The 19959-nt window shown below is 30.0% G+C and overlaps 1 protein-coding gene and 1 long non-coding RNA gene across 2 annotated transcripts; both read right to left on the reverse strand.

Moving 5' to 3' along the window:
* Positions 1 to 5709: 5709 nt before the first annotated feature.
* On the reverse strand, positions 5710 to 7787 carry LOC123204887. Its single transcript, XR_006499637.1, has 2 exons — positions 7078 to 7787; positions 5710 to 6269 (listed from the first exon to the last, which is right to left on the reverse strand). It is a non-coding gene; the product is annotated as an uncharacterized LOC123204887 (long non-coding RNA).
* Positions 7788 to 9637: 1850 nt separating this feature from the next.
* On the reverse strand, positions 9638 to 11134 carry LOC123204362 (ankyrin repeat-containing protein BDA1-like). Its single transcript, XM_044620966.1, has 3 exons — positions 10511 to 11134; positions 9916 to 10437; positions 9638 to 9736 (listed from the first exon to the last, which is right to left on the reverse strand). Exons 1-3 carry the CDS (start codon positions 11132 to 11134, stop codon positions 9638 to 9640), a joined length of 1245 nt encoding a protein of 414 aa, XP_044476901.1.
* Positions 11135 to 19959: the final 8825 nt, after the last annotated feature.

Consider the following 19959-nt stretch of genomic DNA (forward strand, 5'->3'; position numbering starts at 1 on the left):
ATATAATACGATATGTATCTTACAATATGATACATATTATCAATATACATTTTTTGGAGAAAATAAAAATGTAATAGAGGTATATATAAGAAATTATAAAATTTTTAAAGTTGTTTGTTGTGATATTTTTCAAAATGATTACTTGTTAATCAAAATTTTTTATTATTTTATTATATTATTTTTTTAAAAGGTATCTTATACAATACAATATACAATACTTGATATAAAAATTTTGATTTTTGATACATGATATGATACACTATCAACTACCATGTTTAGGAGATATGATTTGTCTTGTCTTTATGCATTGATGGAGAGAGAGAGCTAACAAAGATTTATGGTGAGAAGAGAAAAGTCGTCAAATACGGAGATAATGGGTAGAGAGGAAGAAAAAAAAACCTTAGGGATGGGGGGAAGAAGTCAAGTTAGAAAAGTTGAGATAGAGTGAAATTATTAATTTTCAAAACTTAAGGAAAAATAAAATAAAATTATATATTTTTTAATATTACTAATAAAATATAGATTTATCGTCACAATTAAAAGAGAATTTTAATAGAATTTAGAGGATGGGTGGACATTTAAGTTTTTGAAACTTAGTTACTAGGAGTTTTGATAATAGACTAAACCTTGGGTGGGAAAAAGTGTTTTGGCCTTTTTTAAATTCCCAAGAAATGGAGCTCATACAGCAAGGCCTACAGAGGAATCAACGTTTGGAAAACTTTCAAAATGGTAAAAGGGCGTTTAATTTGGGTAATAATTTATTATCAAAATTAATAGATTGCTTTGAAAATAAATTACTTTAGAAATTACTGAATATAAATTAATGTCGTGTTTGATAAAATTTGATAAAATGGATAAGTATAAATAATTATTGTGTTTGATTAAAGGTAATAAAAGAATACTAATATATTATTTTACTTAAATATCCTTGAATATAATTATTCTAAAATATTTTTAGATTATTTTTTATATTAATTGAAAATGAAATTATTTTTATCTTAAAAAATTAATAAATAAAAATATAATTATAATAAAATTAAAATTATCTTAGTAATATTTTAATGTCTAAGGTAAATATGGTAATCAAATTACCATATATATTACGTGTTACATCAGTATTGATAATAAAAAATTATCAATAATATTTTATTATTGATAAATCAAACAAAATAACATAATTAATAAAAAATAGATTATCAGAGTAATATTTATAAAACTTTAACCAAACACCCCCTAAATTGCAAAGTCAGCCTGTGAATTTATATATTTTTGCTGCCACTTGATAATTTTTTGTTGTTAGAGTCAGCATTGATTGTAATGTTATACCTGATACCTGATACCAGCTTCGAAAATATTTAATGAAGGTTTTTCTTTCCCCATTACAGCCTGACCAATATTTTAAGTTTTTTTAATTTCTTGATGCTACATTATCTGCTTGTTAATGACGGTGTCAATTTGGGATATTGGATCAAAACCTTTGCCCCAACCCAATTTAAATTAAAATTGTGTTAAAATTTTCAACTTTAACTTAACTTTAACTATGATTGGATTAACTTAACATCACCGAATTGATCTGAAATCACTCTGAGAGAGTTTTTAGCTTTTAATTTTTTATCTACATCTAATTGGCTTGACTCTAACAAAGTTGTTCAGTGTATAACATAAATTAATTTACTCTAGCGATGTAATTGATGAGGTGTTCTGCCCAAAATTAATTCCAAGAAATGGAGGTCAGACACATAGGCGGGCGGGGGAATCCATGTCTGGGAAGCTTTGAAAAACCTAGTATGTGAAGTCAGCTATTTTTAAGTTGCCATTGTTAGTCAGCATTGTTTTTAATATTATAATTTTATAGCTGCGGTGAGTATATGTAATGAAGTTGTTTCCTTCACCGTTACAATGGGATCTAAGCTCAATATTGTCCAATTTCTTAAGCATATGCATCAAGTATGAGTAGTTAAGCCATAATATAATATATTATCATATGAATAGATTATACCACTCAATTTAATCTGATTCAATCCGATATAACTTAAAAAACATTAAACCGTAACCGTTTTTTCTCAAAAAATACAACCAAATTGATCCAATTTTTAATACTTCAGTGATAAGAAGTTCACTTTAACAAACAAGCAAGCAATAGCTGAAGGGTACTGTTTCAAATTTTAAACACAACAATTCCTACGGGCAACATTACCCCCTCAACCCAATTATTGATATAATAATTGTAACATTACTTTGTATCACTCATTCTAAAAGTATTATCTTTCAAAATAAAATATTACTATTATTGATGATAAAAACATATATCTTTATAATAAATAAATAAGAAGAAATTAAAACTATAACTAAATTTTGTTTAAAACCAAGATATCCTTATTTAAAATATTGCAGAAAACGTTTCAATGATGTCTCTACTACACGTAATAATAAAATTCAGATCCCAATTACAATATTCAATTGATAAAAACAGATAATAGTAATAGAGTCAAAAATATGGGAAACATGGAAATGACATAAATGCCCCTCTATCACTCATGTCTGTCGAGACTTCGCACTGCAACCATCACTCAGTTCTGTCTCTTACAAAACAGATAAAATAGGACAATATAAGTGATAAACACTATAAGAAAAAACATAGTTTAAAATTTTTTATAATCCCTATTTTACCTCTTGACTCTAAATTGGTCATTGAAGGCATACTTTTTACTCTAACTATATGACGCGAACTCATATGTAACTATCTATTACTTAGGATCTCTAGGCCCCTCAAGTCTGCCTCATGACCTCTAATCCTCATGTCAAGCATCTATCGATCTCTCGAGATCCTAACCAAATTGATATGTTATAAGTGAAAGCTTACTTAACATAATTAAACTGTAACTGACTTGTCGATCAGACTAAGTTGATATAAGAATTTGATATCTTGACCATGTGAGTCTGTTATTATGCAGTCCACTCCTTGCACCATTATCAGATTGTAGTCTAACTCAAGCCTATTGTGGCTCACCATACCTTGTTGCAAGTGATTGGATTCTACTATAAACCAAATGTTCTATTGTAGACAGTGTCTTACTGTAGACAGTATAAGGAGTATCTTACAAGTATCCTCTTGTAATGACCCTAAAACTCATACTACTAACTAAGGTATGATCACACTACACATGCATGTTGAGCTATTTGCCTATGAGCTCATAACACTTACACCTTTATTGTTCTTATATCTTAGACTCTTTAGGTAATATTTTATATTGAACTCAAGATTCATGCCTTAGCTTTCTCATAATTTTTCTATCAAGCACAAACATTCACTTATCAGGTATACAGTTGTCCCTTTATGAAATGTGATGCACAAGTGTGTATGGTTTTATGCACGGGCATGCATCACTCTTTAATGCACGACTATCCTTCTCCATTATGTTCTTCCCTAAACCCTAAGGGTAATTCTATTATTGTACATAAATGCACACTTAGGTAACCTAGTCCAAAACTTTTCAGAATTTTTCTCTAAAACGATAAGCCCCATAAAAGTACTTAACTAAGGAATTTTGTAAACCTAATAAATTAATTTTTTTTTTGGAAGTTTTATAGGCGAACAATAGAGTTGAGATGTTGTTTTAGTTTTAACAGCAAGTAGAATGTCCTTATATAATTGTTGCATCTAGCGAACCTTGGCGATCATAGAAGATGTACAAAGCTGTCAAATTTTTACTGTTGTTTTATTCACTTTCATACATCAAATCAACAACTTCACAGCCTCTATTATTGAGTAGATAAGGAAATATTAGAAGCTTGTGTAAAGAAAATGGCAGGCAAAAGGAGGTGCAAGGGGTGGATATGAACTAGGTTGAGTCCGAACACTTTTTGGTTTGAGTTCGATTTGAATAAAAAACGGTTAAGTTTAAGATTGTTAAGCCAAATTTAAGATTTGAGTTTGACTCAAATAAAAAATAGTTTGGTTCAATTTAACTCAAATTTGATTTGAATTTATAGTTAAAATTTAATGTTTGAATTTGTGATTCAAGTTTACGATTTGTTGACAAATCGATACCATTTTACCTAAATAGTCCAAGGATGCATGCAACTAGTGCCTCCAAGTTTTTTCAACCTTGATAACCTTTCTAACTAGCCCTAAAATTGCCCACAAGAAACCTGCATAAACTCAAATTTCTTTATTTCTCTCTTTTACACTTGTCAATTTCATAAGTGCCTTTGAGTGTTTCAGGGGTAAATACCTAGCCATCTGTTAAATTTTGTTGTTACTATCAGAGATAAAATTATTATTTATCAAAATATTTAAAAAAAACTAAAAATTTATCGCATTTCCCCTTCTTAAGTTCAAAAATTTTAAAAATTTTCCCCCATCCCAACTTTGAAAACTCAACATTTTCCCCCTAGGGTTTGCATTTTCCCTTATTGTTGCTCTTTCAGTGACTGGAGTTGGCCAATCTCCACACCAACACTCCTCCCTCTCCCAGAAGGTGACGATTTTGCCTGTAAGAAGTTTTCACTTGCTGCTTGCTCCTCTAGTGAGTCAATGAAGATGAAACAAATCTAAATTAGGGACTGGTGCAATAGTAGAAGTAGAAGAGGGTGACGAGACATCACAAGGTGGGGGGAAGAAGCAATGTTGCTGCACAAAGGAAAGAGTGCACCAAGTTGTCAAGGAATAGTGTGACGCACAGAGATTCCTTTTTTAGGGACTTTGTGTCGATAATTCGTCATCTTTTGGGAGAGAGAGGAGCACCGGTATATAGGTTGATTGACTCTAGTCACGATAGGAGCAATACCTAGGGAAAATGTAAATTCTAGAGGGGAAATGTTGATTTTTCAAAGTTTAGGTGAAAAAAATTTGTTAGATTTTTAAACTTAAGGAGAAAATGTGATAAATTTTTAGTTTTTTTAAATATTTTGATAAATGATAATTTTATCTCCGACAGTAACAATAAAAGTAAAATTTAGCAAACAGGTGGGTACTTAGATTTTTGATAGTTAACGGGTGAAAAATTGGGTTTGCATGGAACCTTGGGTGGGACATAGTCATTTGGTCTAATAATAATTCTATAAGAAATGAATTGTAAACTTGAATCACAAATTTTAACAACAAATTTGAATAATAAATTCGAATTAAACCCATGTCAATATTTATTTGGGCCACTCGAGTCCAAACAAGAACCAATTAGAAGATTAACAAATTAAAACTCACACTTGACTAAAAAATAATTTAATTTTAGATTTTATATATACTAATTTAAACTCAAATATTTAAATTAACTTAAAAGTTTGGCTCATTTCATAAAAATAAGTCCGGTATACAAGACTAAACTTTTTCAACCATAAGCATTGTTCAATCACGATAAAAATCATTCCCTTGTGAATCTTGCTAGAATATTTTCTAATATAATATAAAATTTTGTCAATTTTCACACCAAACATTCATAATCGACATAAGATAATTAAAATAAATATTGAAAAAATAAAACAAAATTGGCAGCTACAAATAATTTGTTATCAACACTTAGACATGACAATTGTAGGCCCGACCCAAAAAACGAATTTTAAGCCCACTTCGAAAAGGCTTGGCCCAATATTGCAACATGTCAGACCAAGCCCATTAGCTTGATGGGTCAAACTGGAGTCGGCCCGACCCATTGACATGTCTACCAACAGTCATTCAACCCAAAAAAAAAAGAAGAGAAAAGACAGGGGTGTGATGGAAGGATTCAAACCCTTCATTTAATTAGACATTGACATCTGCAAAATTTCTTCCGTGCAAAAGGCAAACAGTAACTCATAATTTTCATTCTTATAACTCAAGCTATCACTGTAACTTCTGTAATTGAAAGATAATTTACAAAAAGATTTCTTAAAACAGCCATAAAGACATGGAGGAAAGGTTGCAGAGGATCCTTATGTTTTGGAGCGTATTGATCAAGTACCATTTGTGACTACTCCCACTTCGCCAAGGAAATACTAAACTTAAAGCCATCATTTGCTTGGAAGTGAGACCATTTGGCTTTGGAGGGGAAGCACCTGCAGGAAGGGCTTAGGCCTCGACATACAGATTTGGAGGGAAAGTTACAGGAACTTGTAACATGGTTGACAAAACATGACGGTGGGCTTGTCCGTGTTAAAGCAAGGGGGTGGTTACTCCTTTGCATTATGCAGCTCAACTAGACGATTAATCCAGTTTGGCTGGGTTTTTGCATGTTTGTCCATCAATAATCCAAGATTTGACTGTTAAATCTGAAACTGCTGTCCATCTCGCCCTAAAAAACAGGAATTTTAAACCCTTAAGAGTGTTCTTAAAATGGCTTCGACGCTTCAATAAAGAAGAGATCCTGGACTGCGAGGACGAAGAAGGAAACAATGCATTGCATACTCCAGTATCTGCATATCAGCCTGCTGTAAGCATCCGATTAGTGTTTAACTGCTTGCTATTTTTCTTTACATAAGCTTCTAATATTTCCTTTTTTACTCAATAATGAAGGTGTTGATTGGATTCATGGAAGTGAATAAGAAGAACTGTAAAGGTTTGACAGCTTTTGACATCTTCTATGATCGCCAAGGTCAAGGTTTGCGAGATCCAGCAGTTGGGGACATTCTACTTGCTGCTAAATGTAAAACTGCATGAAATTCTTTACTGCATCGTCCTTCACAAAAAACTCACTAATCGAGAACTTTTCTAGCGGCTTATCGTTTTCAGAAAGAATTCCGAAAAGATTTTGTCTTGTTACAGAAGCGTTGATAAAGTTCCTCGTAAAGTCTGAATGTGTTGTTCGAATTTGTGACTCAGATTCATGTTTTGAGTTTATGGCTAATAAATAAAATGATATTATTTTAGAAAACGAAATTGTTTCGTAAATGAGTTACAAAGATAAAACACGAATCCAAGCTACAAATTCGAGGCAAATCTGAATTATAGATTCGAATTATGAATTTAAACCTAATTGAGCTGAATGCCTTTAACTCGTGTCCAACTTGGTTTAAAAAATGAGCAACTAAGCAAATTGAAACTGAGTTAAGCCAGTTCCGCCCTAAAAGCAGCTAGCAGTTAAAAACAAATAGAATGCTAACCTCAGGTTGATTTGCAGATACGGCAGTATGCAATGCATCGTTTCCTTCTTTGTCCTTCCGGTACAGCATCTCTTCATTGTTGAAGCGTCGAAGCCATTCTAACAAGATTTTAAAGGCTTTGAAACTCCCGTTTTTAAGAGCGACATGTACAGCAGTTTCAGATTGAACAGTCACATCGTGGATTGAAGATGGACAGACATACAAAAAATCAGCCAAATTGAATTCATCGTCTAGTTGAGCTGCCTAGTGATAAGGAGTAACCATCTCCTTCGCTTTAACGCGGACAAGCTCACTGTCATGTTTTATCAACCATGTTACAACTTCGTGGAACTTTCCCTCCATGTCCGGATCTCGAGGACTAAGCCCATCCTGCAGGTGCTTCCCCTCCAAAGCCAAATGGAGGCTTTAACTTTAGAATTTCCTTGGCGAAATTTCTCTCAAATTGTACTTGATCAATACGCTCCATAACATAAGGATCCTCTGTAAGTACTGAAAAAAAATGCTTCTACATTTCCTTTTTTGACAAAATTCTGCAACCTCTCGTCCATGTGGGTGTTTAAAGGAATCTTTTGCCAAATTTCTTTGAATTATAGGAGAAACAGTAGTGGCAGTTTAAGGTAGAAGAATGAAAATTATGAGTTACTGTTTGCCTTTTGCAGCACGGGAGAAATCAGCACCGCCGATTCCTATCTTCCGATAAGAACTGCAGCATAGTCTGGTCAATGTTTGATTAAACCAACTAGTCTTTTATACAAAACAAAAGTGATGGAGCATCAAACCACAGTATATACAGTAAAACGATTATCTTGTTAAATAATTGTTTAGGTGATTTTTATTTAAAATAAAATAATAATCAAACTCATAATAACATATTATTTATATATCTAATTAAATAATTAAAGTATGCAAATATAGAATTGCTCAACTTTATAATATATTTTCCATCTCTTGGCCAACTACCACGCTCTTTGCACCTACTCTTCAATTTCCCTTTTTCTTTTACATATATTTATTATAATTAAGAAATCCATTAGCTTATTAACAATAAATTACCTTAGCTACCACAATTGACCACTAAGGTTTTTGTAATTGAATCAAATACTCTAGCTTTATAACTTTTTCAAAAACACATAATTATGACTGATTTTTTTTTTTTAACCTGAAATGGAGTTTGGTTCATCTTATTAAACATAACAAAATGGAGGTGGACATATCAACAAACCAGTCAAGTGGTCTTCAAGATCATGAGCTCCAATTGCAAACAAAACTGGTGACTACTAGAAAGGATAGTTACTCCATATAAGTTCGGGTGAAATAGCCTGAAATTCATGGTCCCGCTCAGTGTTTCAAATGACTCAATAACTTATAATTTGAATTCGATTGCAAATTAAGTTAGAATGTTTCTTGATTCAAGTTCATCTCGAATAAAAAATAATTTTACTTAAAGTTTTATTCATAGAATTAAATAGTCACTTGAATTAAATAGTCAAATAATAAAACAAAACTGGTGACTACTAGAAAGAATGTTTCTTGGTAGCTTCACCTGAATTTCTTAGCAACTTCCTTTTGTCATTTTTATAGAATTAAATAGTCATATAATAAAAAACTTTTCAAGTGACAAGACTGAGAGAAGGATCCAGAAATAAGCATGCAGGTAGACTATCAACTCAACACAATGGAACTAGGGATGACAATGGGACACATAACAATATTGTATTAAATCTGAAATTGTCGAAACAATTTTGTATCTTCTATTATAGAGTTGCCCTTATTACTATTTAAAAGCTTATAATGGACAAGGTCACTAACTAGTCTGGATCATTTAACGAAAAATAATAATAATATATTTATCTAATAATAAGAGATAATTAAACAATTTAAAGAATTTTGAATATAAATTTTTTTAATTTACGGATAAGTTTAAAATTTATGTTTCAAAGAAGTAAATATACTTTATTATTGTTGATAATTGTACAAATTTGATTTTAATGAACTTAATATGGTTTATGTTTAAAACATGTGTTAAATGTAAGATATTATTTAATAAATTTGATATTAAATTGAACTGAACGAATCAATCAAACCGTAAACTAGTGAGATAATCGGTTTGATCATCAATCCAATTTTAAAAACATTGCTTTGATATTAACTAGTAACTGCCCTTCCAAAATTGCCCTCCAAAAGGAAAATGTTATTACACTACACTAACTAAATTGAAGCATGAGAACACTTAAAATCTTGCGGAAATTAAAAACAGTCATTAAATGACCAGAACACCTTTAATCATAAACACCAATGAAACTTCAAAAGATGATCATATATACATAGGTAATAAACATTTTAACTCCCCTGTCTTAAAATTTATTTCTGTAATATGTCAAATATTTATGTGCATAGTTGGGAGTTGAGATCCCATTTGAATGGTGAAAGAGGTAAGTTCATCAAATATATTCAGAGAGTTGTTGTAACATTTCAAGCAATTACAAAACATAAACAAGTGGCAGAAAAAATATATAAATTCACTATTACTATTTACAGCTGATTTCCCATCTTCGGTTGTTCAAAGCTTCCCAAATGTAGGTTCTTCGGGTGGCCGTTCTGTGTGAGCTTTGAATGTTGCCAAGCTAAGAACCATGGGATATAATATGTTGCAAGATGACTTACAGATATAAAAAAGATAAACAAGCAGCCTAGAAAGAAATTTACGTTGTAGCTAGTAGTTTCAATAATAGAAGAATAATAAGAAAATGCCATCCCAGTTGTCATTGCGATAATGATTCCGCAAAATGGGAGGTCAGTTACAAGAATGGAAATAAAGCACACAGACGTAAAAAAGACCAAAGAATTAGTTGCCAAAAATGATAATTGTGCTGAAGACCGCGGAATCATCGTCCCTATATCATGTTGTTCAGAAGGTTCTGTATTACAGAGGATGCTGGTGGCGTTACTGATACCAGCGTTGTTGACGGCAGGATGCAGATTGCCGTCATCTCCTCCAGGGGGGCTTAATGCTGCTTGATAGGTGGCTGTGGCTATCAATATAGCCACCACAAGTAGTACGTTCCGGACTTCAAGAGGAACTTCATGAACTCTTCGGTAACCTAGCGAGAATCCTTTCAGAATTTTTTCTGGAAACGGTAAGCCACCAGAGAAGTACTCGACTAGTAAAGTTTTTTTTGAATCTCTTAAAGACTGAAGATGGAGTTGAGATGCAGTTTTAGCATTAGCAGCAAGTAGAACGTCCCCAACTGCTGCATCTACCGAACCTTGACATCGGCGAACGTAGAAGATGTCCAAAGCTGTCAAACCTTTACTGTTGTTTGTATTCACTTTCAGATATCCAATCAACAGCTTCACCATCTTCACAATTGAGTAGAAAATGAAATATTAGAAGCTTATATAAAGAAAATGACAAGGCAAATCGGATGCTTACCTCAGGTTGATCTGCAGACACTGCAGTATGCAATGGATTGTTTCCTTCCTCGTCCTTCCACTTCAGGATCTCCTCTTTGTTGAAGCGTCGAAGCCATCCTAACAAGACTTTAAAAGCTTTCAAACTCCCGTTTTTTACAGCGACATGTACAACAGTTTCAGATTCAACAGTCAACTCTTCGATTGATAATGGACAAACATACAAAAAGTCAGCCACACTGGATTCATCGTCTAGTTGAGCTGCATAGTGCAGAGGAGTAACCATCCCCTTTGCTTTAACACGGACAACCTCACTGTCATGTTTTATTAACCATGTTACAAGTTCCTGGTACTTCTCTTCCAAATCCAAATCCCGGGGACTAAGCCCTTCCTGCAGGTGCTTTCCCTCCAAAGCCAAGTGGAGGGGGCTACGCCCAAGATGGTCTCGCTTCCAAGCAAATGAAGGCTTTAAGTTTAGTATCTCCTTGGCGAAATGGATCTTTCCCTCCCTTGCAGCTGTATGCAAGGGAGTAGTCACAAATGTTTCTTGATCAATACGCTCTAAAACATACGGATCCTCTGCAAGTACTGAATATAATGCATCCACATTTCCTTCCATGGCAGCATTCTGCAACCTCTCATCCATGTCTGTGTGGGTGTTTAAAGAAAGGGATATTAAAATTTTTACCACTATTTTATTCCGTCTATACAAAATTATCACCTATTCTAAAGCTTTCACAAATATACTACAACAGTACTCACCTTCCCCAAAATACCCCTCTTCAATCTTTCATGCAGATATTTTCTCTCTCCTTCTCTGCAACTTTTTTCTCTCTTCTTCCTCTTCTTTCTCTTCTTTCAAATGATAAAAGAATCATATAGAAAATATAATAAGTGTTTCAAAAACAAAAAAAGAAAGGAAAAAAACTAAAAAAAGAAACAGATTTCAGATTACGAATTTTTTACTGAAAAAAAAAGTTAAAAAGATTGACAGAATAAAAATGTGGGTGTTGACGCTAACTCTTTTTATTATATTATATTGATATTTAATTAAAAGAAACTGGAAAAAAAAACTTGCTGATGGACTCATGAAACCTTATTTTGCTGATTTCAGATTTCAAAATAAGATTGATATTTAATTTAAAAAAAAACTAAAAAAAAAACATTTTTTGGGGGTTGGCGTTACGCCAACCCATTAAAAGCAGAGCACCTAACGCCAACCCAATATTAATATAAAAAACTGGCGTAACCCATTATAATATAAAAAAACTGGCAGGCAAAGGGTTGGCGCACGCCAACCCTTTGCAATATAATATAATAATATTATATTATAATATAATATTATATTATATTTATAATTATAATAATATAATATAATATAATATAATATATAATATATTATAATATTATAATATTATTTATAATATTATATAATATTTTATATTATAATATGTTAAATATGATATAATATATTATATTATATTAATATTATTTATTATATATAATATAATTATATTTTAATTATAATATAATATATATTATATTATATAATATATTATATTATAATATAATATAATTTAATATATATAATATATAAACTGATAATATATATATAATATATTATAATATATTAATATATATTTTATTATATATAATATTTATAATAAAATATTATATATATATATATATATAATATTATAATATTACAATAGGTTATATATTATAATATATATATATATATATATATATTAATATATATATATATATTGCCAAAGGTTGGCGGCAACCCCTGGTAATAATTATATATAATATATTTTATATATATTATATTATATATGTAATATTATATTTTAATAATATTATTTAAATTATAATATATTATATATTATATTAATATATTATTATATGATAATATTATAGTATATAATATATAATTATATAATATAATTATAATATTCTAATTAAAATATAATATAATATATCATATATTAATATATAATATAATTATATATATATATATAAAATTAAATAATTATATATATATATAAATCATGTTTTGCTTTATAAAAGGTGGGCCCACCTTACATTAATGCTACAGGCCAATTTCCCTTATCGCCAACCCAGATTGCTTTTACATATATTTTATAAAATATAAAATTATATTATAATATAATATTTATAATTATATAAATTTTATTATATAAAATAAGTAATATATTATAATAATATATAATTATAAAATATATAATATTATATATAATATAATATAATATTATAAAATATTATAATAATATTAAAAATTAATTATATAAATTATAATATTTTATATATTATATTAATATAAAATATTAATATATAATTATAATATTTTAATATAATAATATTATTATATATATAATATATATTACAGGGGTTGGCGATGCCGCCAACCCCTGTAATAATTATATATATTATATATAATATATTTTATATTATATATGTAATATTATATTATAAAATATTATAATTTAATTATATAAATTATAATATATTATAATATTATAGTATATAATATATTATATTAATATAATAATATTATTTAATATTATATACATATATTAAGGGTTGGCGTTACACAGTAACTTTCACGCCAACCTTTTTTTTTTTTTAAAGTTAAATGCCCAGTTTTTTTTGTTTCACTTAAATCCTTAAATATCAATTTTTTTTCTTTTTCCAGTTAAATACTGTTACATGATCATCTTACATGGTCATTTCTTCGATGGTCATTTTTTATCTTGTAGGTTGCTCTTTTTTTCCCCCTTTTTTTTTTTTTAAATCCTTACTTTGAAGAATTCTTAATTTGAAGAATTTGGTTGTTTCCTTCCTGTTTTTGTTTTTGAAGATGAGGGAGAAGAGAGAGTGATTTCTTTATAACTTTGGAAGAAGAGGAAGAAGAGAAAAAAAAGTTGCAGAGGAGAGGAGAGAGAATTTATGCATGAAAGATTGAAGAGGGGTATTTTGGGGAAGGTGAGTACTGTTGTGGTATATTTGTGAAAGTTTTAGGATAGGTGACAATTTTGTATACACGGAATAAAAAAGTGCTAAAAATTTCAATTTCCCTAAATGTTTTGCAAATTTTCTTTCAACTACAGGAGTAACAATGGTAGTTTGGGTTATAAGAATGAAAATTAGGAGTCACTGTTTGCCTTGTGCACAGGACAGGAGAAATGAGCACCACAGATTCCTCTCTTTGGATAAGAAGGAACGAAGAAACATCGAAACAGAGAGTCTTGGTCAATGTTTTGGACAGCTTTTGGAGTATTCCATAATGTCCCAATTATATGGTCCATCATCCAGGAATTTTGAGGCTCTCAACTCATACTGTCAAGATTAGTAAAACCCTAGATGATAGATGCTTGTGAACGAATCATTCTTCAGTATCATTCCCTTCAATTTTGCAAGCAATTTTGCCTAGGCTCACACGAAATAACTATCCCTTATGTGTGATACCACCTTGCACTCTAAATCCTAAATCCTAAAATCACACAATAAATAATATCTCTTATATATAATATCTCTAATCAAATTAATGATTTGATTCAAACTGAATTGGTTTGGTTCGATAAAGAAGGAGGTATGATAAGGTGGAGTGGCAACCGAGAGTGGAAATTGTGAATGTGAGGTCATGAAAATACGGTGGTGAGGCTTCCATGCCAATAATTCTAAAGAAAAAAACATAAAACTTGTATCTTGATCCTTAAGACTTCACTACAATAAGGAAGCTGTTAATGACGTGTTTTCAAAAAGGGCAACTCAATTTTATTTCATGGTAGCTTCACAAAATTTCCTAAGTACTTCCTTTTGTCGGTTCATAATAGTTAAAAAATAGTCAAACAATCCAAAACAGTTCAAGTCTAAAAGTAACAAGACTGAAAAAAATTTAAAAGTCATCTCCTTTTTCTCAAGGCAATGAAGGAGCTCCAAAAATAAGCATGAAAGTAGACCATCCAGCAACTTACCACAATGGAATTAGACATGGCATCCTCAACATAGAGATAACAAGGAATCTCACTCCCTTTCCCCTTGGGAAAAAATTCTCTCTCCTTCTCCTTCTCATTTCCACTAGAAAAATATTAAAATATTTATTATATATTAGAATATATTTATAATAATTCAAAAATTTTTAAAGGTATTTCAATATTTAAAGATTCAAAGAATATATAGGATAAGAGACAAATTGAAGAGAGGATCGGTTGGAGATATTTCTATTATAATCCTTGATTACAAGGATTTTAGTCATCTCTATTCTCGTTTTATCCTCATTCTTATTGAAGAATTAAGAAGGGTGGACCACAGATTCAGTTTGACAGATCCAATTGTCAATTCTAAATGAAACTTGAGGAACTTAAAACTATCTTCATTAAGCGTGGCCACATTAACGAGAAACAAGAGAAACGAGTTTGTTTCTAAGAAACGAGAGCACATCACCTAACAACCATATACTTATTTTTTTCAGGGATTGATTCTAATCTCAGTTTCACTCTTTCACACATCCAACCAGTAATGCAAAAGTTGTTGTATACACTTGACAAACTCTCTGTTGTCTTCCATGATCTTCTTCATGGCGTTCTTAATGTCAGAATTTTTTATGTGAGCATATATTGATTATGTTTTTATTTGATAAAAATAAAAATCGGGTAAATGTGTATCTAAAAATAATTTTTTTAAGCATTATGTGATCATTCCTTATCTTCTGGACAGGATTGTATTTGTCAAATTTTCAAACTTGTAGGGACTACATCAATATTTTTTTTGTAGGTTTTTAAATTTGTAGGTTCATGCGTAATTATGATTTTTTTTTTTAACTGAAATGGAGTTTGGTTCATCTGATTAAACATAACAAAATGAAGGTGGACATATCAACAAACCAGCCAAGTGGTCTTCAAGATCATGAGCTCCGATTGCAGACAAAACTTGTGACTTCTAGAAAGGATAGTTACTCCATATAAGTTCGGGTGAAATAGCTTGAAATTCATGTTTTGACCCAGTGTTTCAAATGACTCAATAACTCATAATTTAAAATCGATTGCAATTAAGTCAGAACGTTTCTTAATGCAAGTCCGTTTCTAATAAAAACTAGTTTTATTTTATGTTCATTCAAGTTCGTCGAACCAATATTAACAATGGCTCGTGTTTGCTTGATTAAATAATTATTTGGTTTAATTTAGTTCGAGTTTGATTCAAATTCATGGTTCGAATCAGTGTTTAAATTCTTAGCTCAATTTTGCTTGAATCAATAGTTTGAATTTATGACTTATTAGTAGAACAATATCGTTTTACTCAAATAATAGGTAAAACCATTTATTCGAATCATGGATTTGAGTTGAATCAAATCATAAATTCGAATTATTAATTTAAGTTGAAGCAAGCCATAAATTTGAACCATTGATTTAAGTCATGAATTTGAATTGAATTTGAGTCGATTTAAGTTGAACACATCCTAACTTTGAATATAGTTGTTAAATCAAAACTTAATTATCTAGATTGAAGATCCACATGTCTCCTTATATATTGATAAACAAAACAAGTTAGAATAATATATTTGAAAATTCGAATATCAATTACTTAGTTTAACGCTATTTTTTCAAAAGATTGAAACTCTGTCTTTGGAAATGAAATTGTGTGAGGTATGGTTGCCAAAATAAAGTTGCAGATTTGGAGGAAGAAATTCAATTTTTGAAATTAACCTCCTTGATTTTAATTGACATGTGCTTTGGTTTTTTTATAAAAATGTGGTGTTTGGGTAATAACCTAAGTCAATTCTACATTTGGTTTAAAGTTTTATTTTGTATTAAGACAAACATGTCCTTTAATTCTAATTTCAAACTCATTTGAGAGTGAGTCTAATAATATATCTTTAAATTTATTTGTTCAAACATATTTACCATTAAGGGTGGACGCAAGTAACTTATTTTCAATTTTTTTTTTTAATTTGAGGATGAATTTAAATAATGTTTCTTCAATTTTTTTTCTAATTGAAGAGTGGGTTTAGGCCAACTAACAAAGTTCATGGGGTCGTGAAAGTACGATGGCGGGGCTTCCATGCCAATAATTCTAGAGAAAAAGCATAAAACTTGTATGATGACTCTTTTTCAAGAAGTGCAACTCATTTTTATTTCTTGGTAGCTTCACCTGATTTTCCTAGCAACTTCTTTTTGTCATCTTCATAGAATTAAATAGTCATATAATAAAAAACTTTTCAAGTAACAAGACTGAGAGTAGGATCCAGAAATGAGCATGCAGGTAGACTATCAACTTAACACAATGGAATTAGGGATGACAATGGGACACATAATAATATTGTATTAAATCTGAAATTGTCGAAACAATTTTGTCTCTTCCATTATGGAGTTGCCCTTATTACTATTTAAAAGTTTATAATGGATAAAGTCACTAACTAATCTGGATCACTTAACGGAAAATAGTAATAACAAATTTATCAGATAATAAAAGATAGTTGAATAATTCTGAATATAAATTTTTTTAATTTAATGATGAGTTTAAAATTTATTTTTCAAAGAAGTAAATATATTTTATTGTTATTGATAATTGTACAAATTTGATTTTAATAAACTTAATATGGTTTATGTTTAAAACATGTGTTAAATGTAAGATATTATTTAATTAATAAAACTATGTGTACCCACTTTGGGTACACAAATATATACACATTTATATGTGTCATCATGTGATTGGATGATTTTGAATTAAGAATAAAATAATAACCAATCATATGATGATACATATGAGTGTGTATACATTTGTGTATCCAAAGTGGGTACACATAGTATTGCTCTTATTTAATAAATTTATTATAATTTGATATTAAATTGAACTGGTTAAATCAATCAAACTATGAACCAATAAGATAATCGGTTTGATCATTGATCCGATTTTAAAAAGATTGTTTTGATATTAACTAGTAACTACCATTCAAGAAGGACAATGTTATTACACTTCACTAAATAAATTGAATCACGAAAACACTTTAAATCTTGCGGAAATTAAAAACAGTCATTAAATGACCATAATACCTTTAATCATAAACACCAATGAAACGTCAAAAGATGATCATACATACATAGGTAATAAACATTTTAACTTCCCTGTCTTAAAATATATTACTGTAATATGTCAAATATCTAAAAACTTAAATATATTCAGCGAGTTGTTGTAACATTACAAGCAATTACAAAACATAAATTCACTATTACTATTTACAGCTGATTTCCCATCTTCGGTTGTTCAAAGCTTCCCAAACGTAGGTTCTTCCGGCGGCCATGCCGCGTGAGCTTCGAATGTTGGCTAGCTAAGAAAGATGGGATATAATATGGTGCAAGAAAACTTACAAACAGAAAAAAGAAAAACAAGGAGCCTAGAAAGGAACTTTCGCTGAAGTCAATAGTTTCATGAATAGAAAAAAAATAAGAAAATGCCATCCAAGATGTCATTGCCATAATGATTCTGTAAAATGGGAGGCCACTTACAAGAGTGGAAATAAAGCACACAGACGTAAAAAAAGCCAAAGAATTAAATGTCAAAAATGATAATTGTTCTGAAGACCCCAGAATCATGTCCCCTGCAGCATGTTGTTCAGAAGGTTCTGTATTAAAGCTGGTGCTATGACTTGATGTGATTATGTTTTTTTGGTGGGTAAAAACATAAAACTTGTATCTTGATTCTTGTGTTTTCAGTGTGATATGGGAGTTGGTAATGACTTGTTTTAAAAAAGGGAAACTCATTTTTATTTCATGGTAGTTTCACCTTAATTTCGAAACTATTTTATTTTTTAGTTTTTTATTGAGTACACAAATAGATACAAATTTGTGTATCATCATCTAATTATGTGTTTTTTTATCTTTAACTCAAAATCACCTAATTACATAATAACATATATATGTATTTATTTATGTGTTCAAAATAGATACATATAGTTTTATTAAATAATTAAATATTGAAATAATAAAAAATATTTCAAGTTTGAAAGTGACAAGACTGAGGGAGAATTTTAGGAGTCTATCTTTTTTTTAATAAAAAATTTTATTCAAATTAGATTTTTGTGTTGAAAGTAAAATTTTTTATTTATAAGCTGGCCTTAAAACTATTATACCGAATAATTTAAAAGTCTAATATTGATCTAATATCATAAGTTTTAAATCCAAACCCTCCCCTTTAGGAAATCCCATACTTTTGACATTCAATCAACCCATTAGGGTAAGTCATCTCTTTTTTGTCTGGGCAGTGTATATGAGTGGGTAATGTTACCGGCACGCAGGTTACATTGAGCCCAAAAATGAAAATAGTATTTTGTAGATTCGTTTCCAGTCATTGCTTGCTTGCTGCAGTGAGCTTCTGATTCTTACAGCGACCTTTCTTTTTCTATCTGCATGCATGGGCCAATTAGCCAGCGTATTCACCACTCGCTTTCTTTCAATTTACAAATTGGTCAATGTCGGCAGTGGGCATTTAAAACTCACCGAACTAACGTGTGACAAAATTTCTTTAAACCATTAACTTTCAAATGTTTTTCATTTTCGTCCTTAGTGCCAAGCAAGTGTTTGACGATCAAGGTTTTGGAAGTTAATTGTTTCTTTTTTGCCAAAACACTAATTCCCACCCAAAGTTTGGTAAAATTCAAAACTCTCACATACGAAATTTAAAAAATCTAAATATCCACTATTATTAAAATTGATTACATTTTTATAATACGAGTTAACTTTAAATTAATCTAAATATTTAAGTTTGAATTGATTTATATTAAATTTAAAATTAAATTAATCTTTTCTAATCAAGTTTAAACTCATTCAACTGTTATTTAAAGTTAACGTGGATTGGATTTACTGTTAGTTATATACAGCCGTGATATTTTAAGGTTGAGTTATTAGATATTGGTATGGTAGATTAGTCATGTGAATAATATTTGAGTTATTATTTTAATAACAATTAAATTATATATATTTAAATATTAATTTTTCTATTAACGGTGTAATAGAATATTTTCGATAATCGGCGAGGAGGTACTGTTACTGTCACGGTAGGAATTATCGTATTTAAAATTTGAAATCGTAGATTCCACCGCTTGCTTGCTGCAGAGTTACTTCTGATTTCTTCTCAGTGACGTTTCTTTTTCCAACTGCACTCACAAATTTTTTACTCTTCACGCACCAATAAGCCAGCGTAATCTCTACTCGCTTCCTGCCAATTTGCAAACCGGACCGGCCAATTTGACGGAGAATGGGCAAATACCGCAATCTAATTTTCACTAACTGTTTTGATATATGATTTGATCAAATTCAATAAAAACAGTAAATTGATCAAAATTCGTAGAATTGGGTTTGATTAACTTTTATTACTTTAACCTTTAATTTTAATTTTTATTCTAGTTTCCACAGCTTTTTTTTTTTGTTTTAATGAATTAAAATTTATGTTCCA

This window comes from Mangifera indica, chromosome 20, assembly GCF_011075055.1.
Source record: "Mangifera indica cultivar Alphonso chromosome 20, CATAS_Mindica_2.1, whole genome shotgun sequence".
NCBI classification, from domain to species: domain Eukaryota; kingdom Viridiplantae; phylum Streptophyta; class Magnoliopsida; order Sapindales; family Anacardiaceae; genus Mangifera; species Mangifera indica.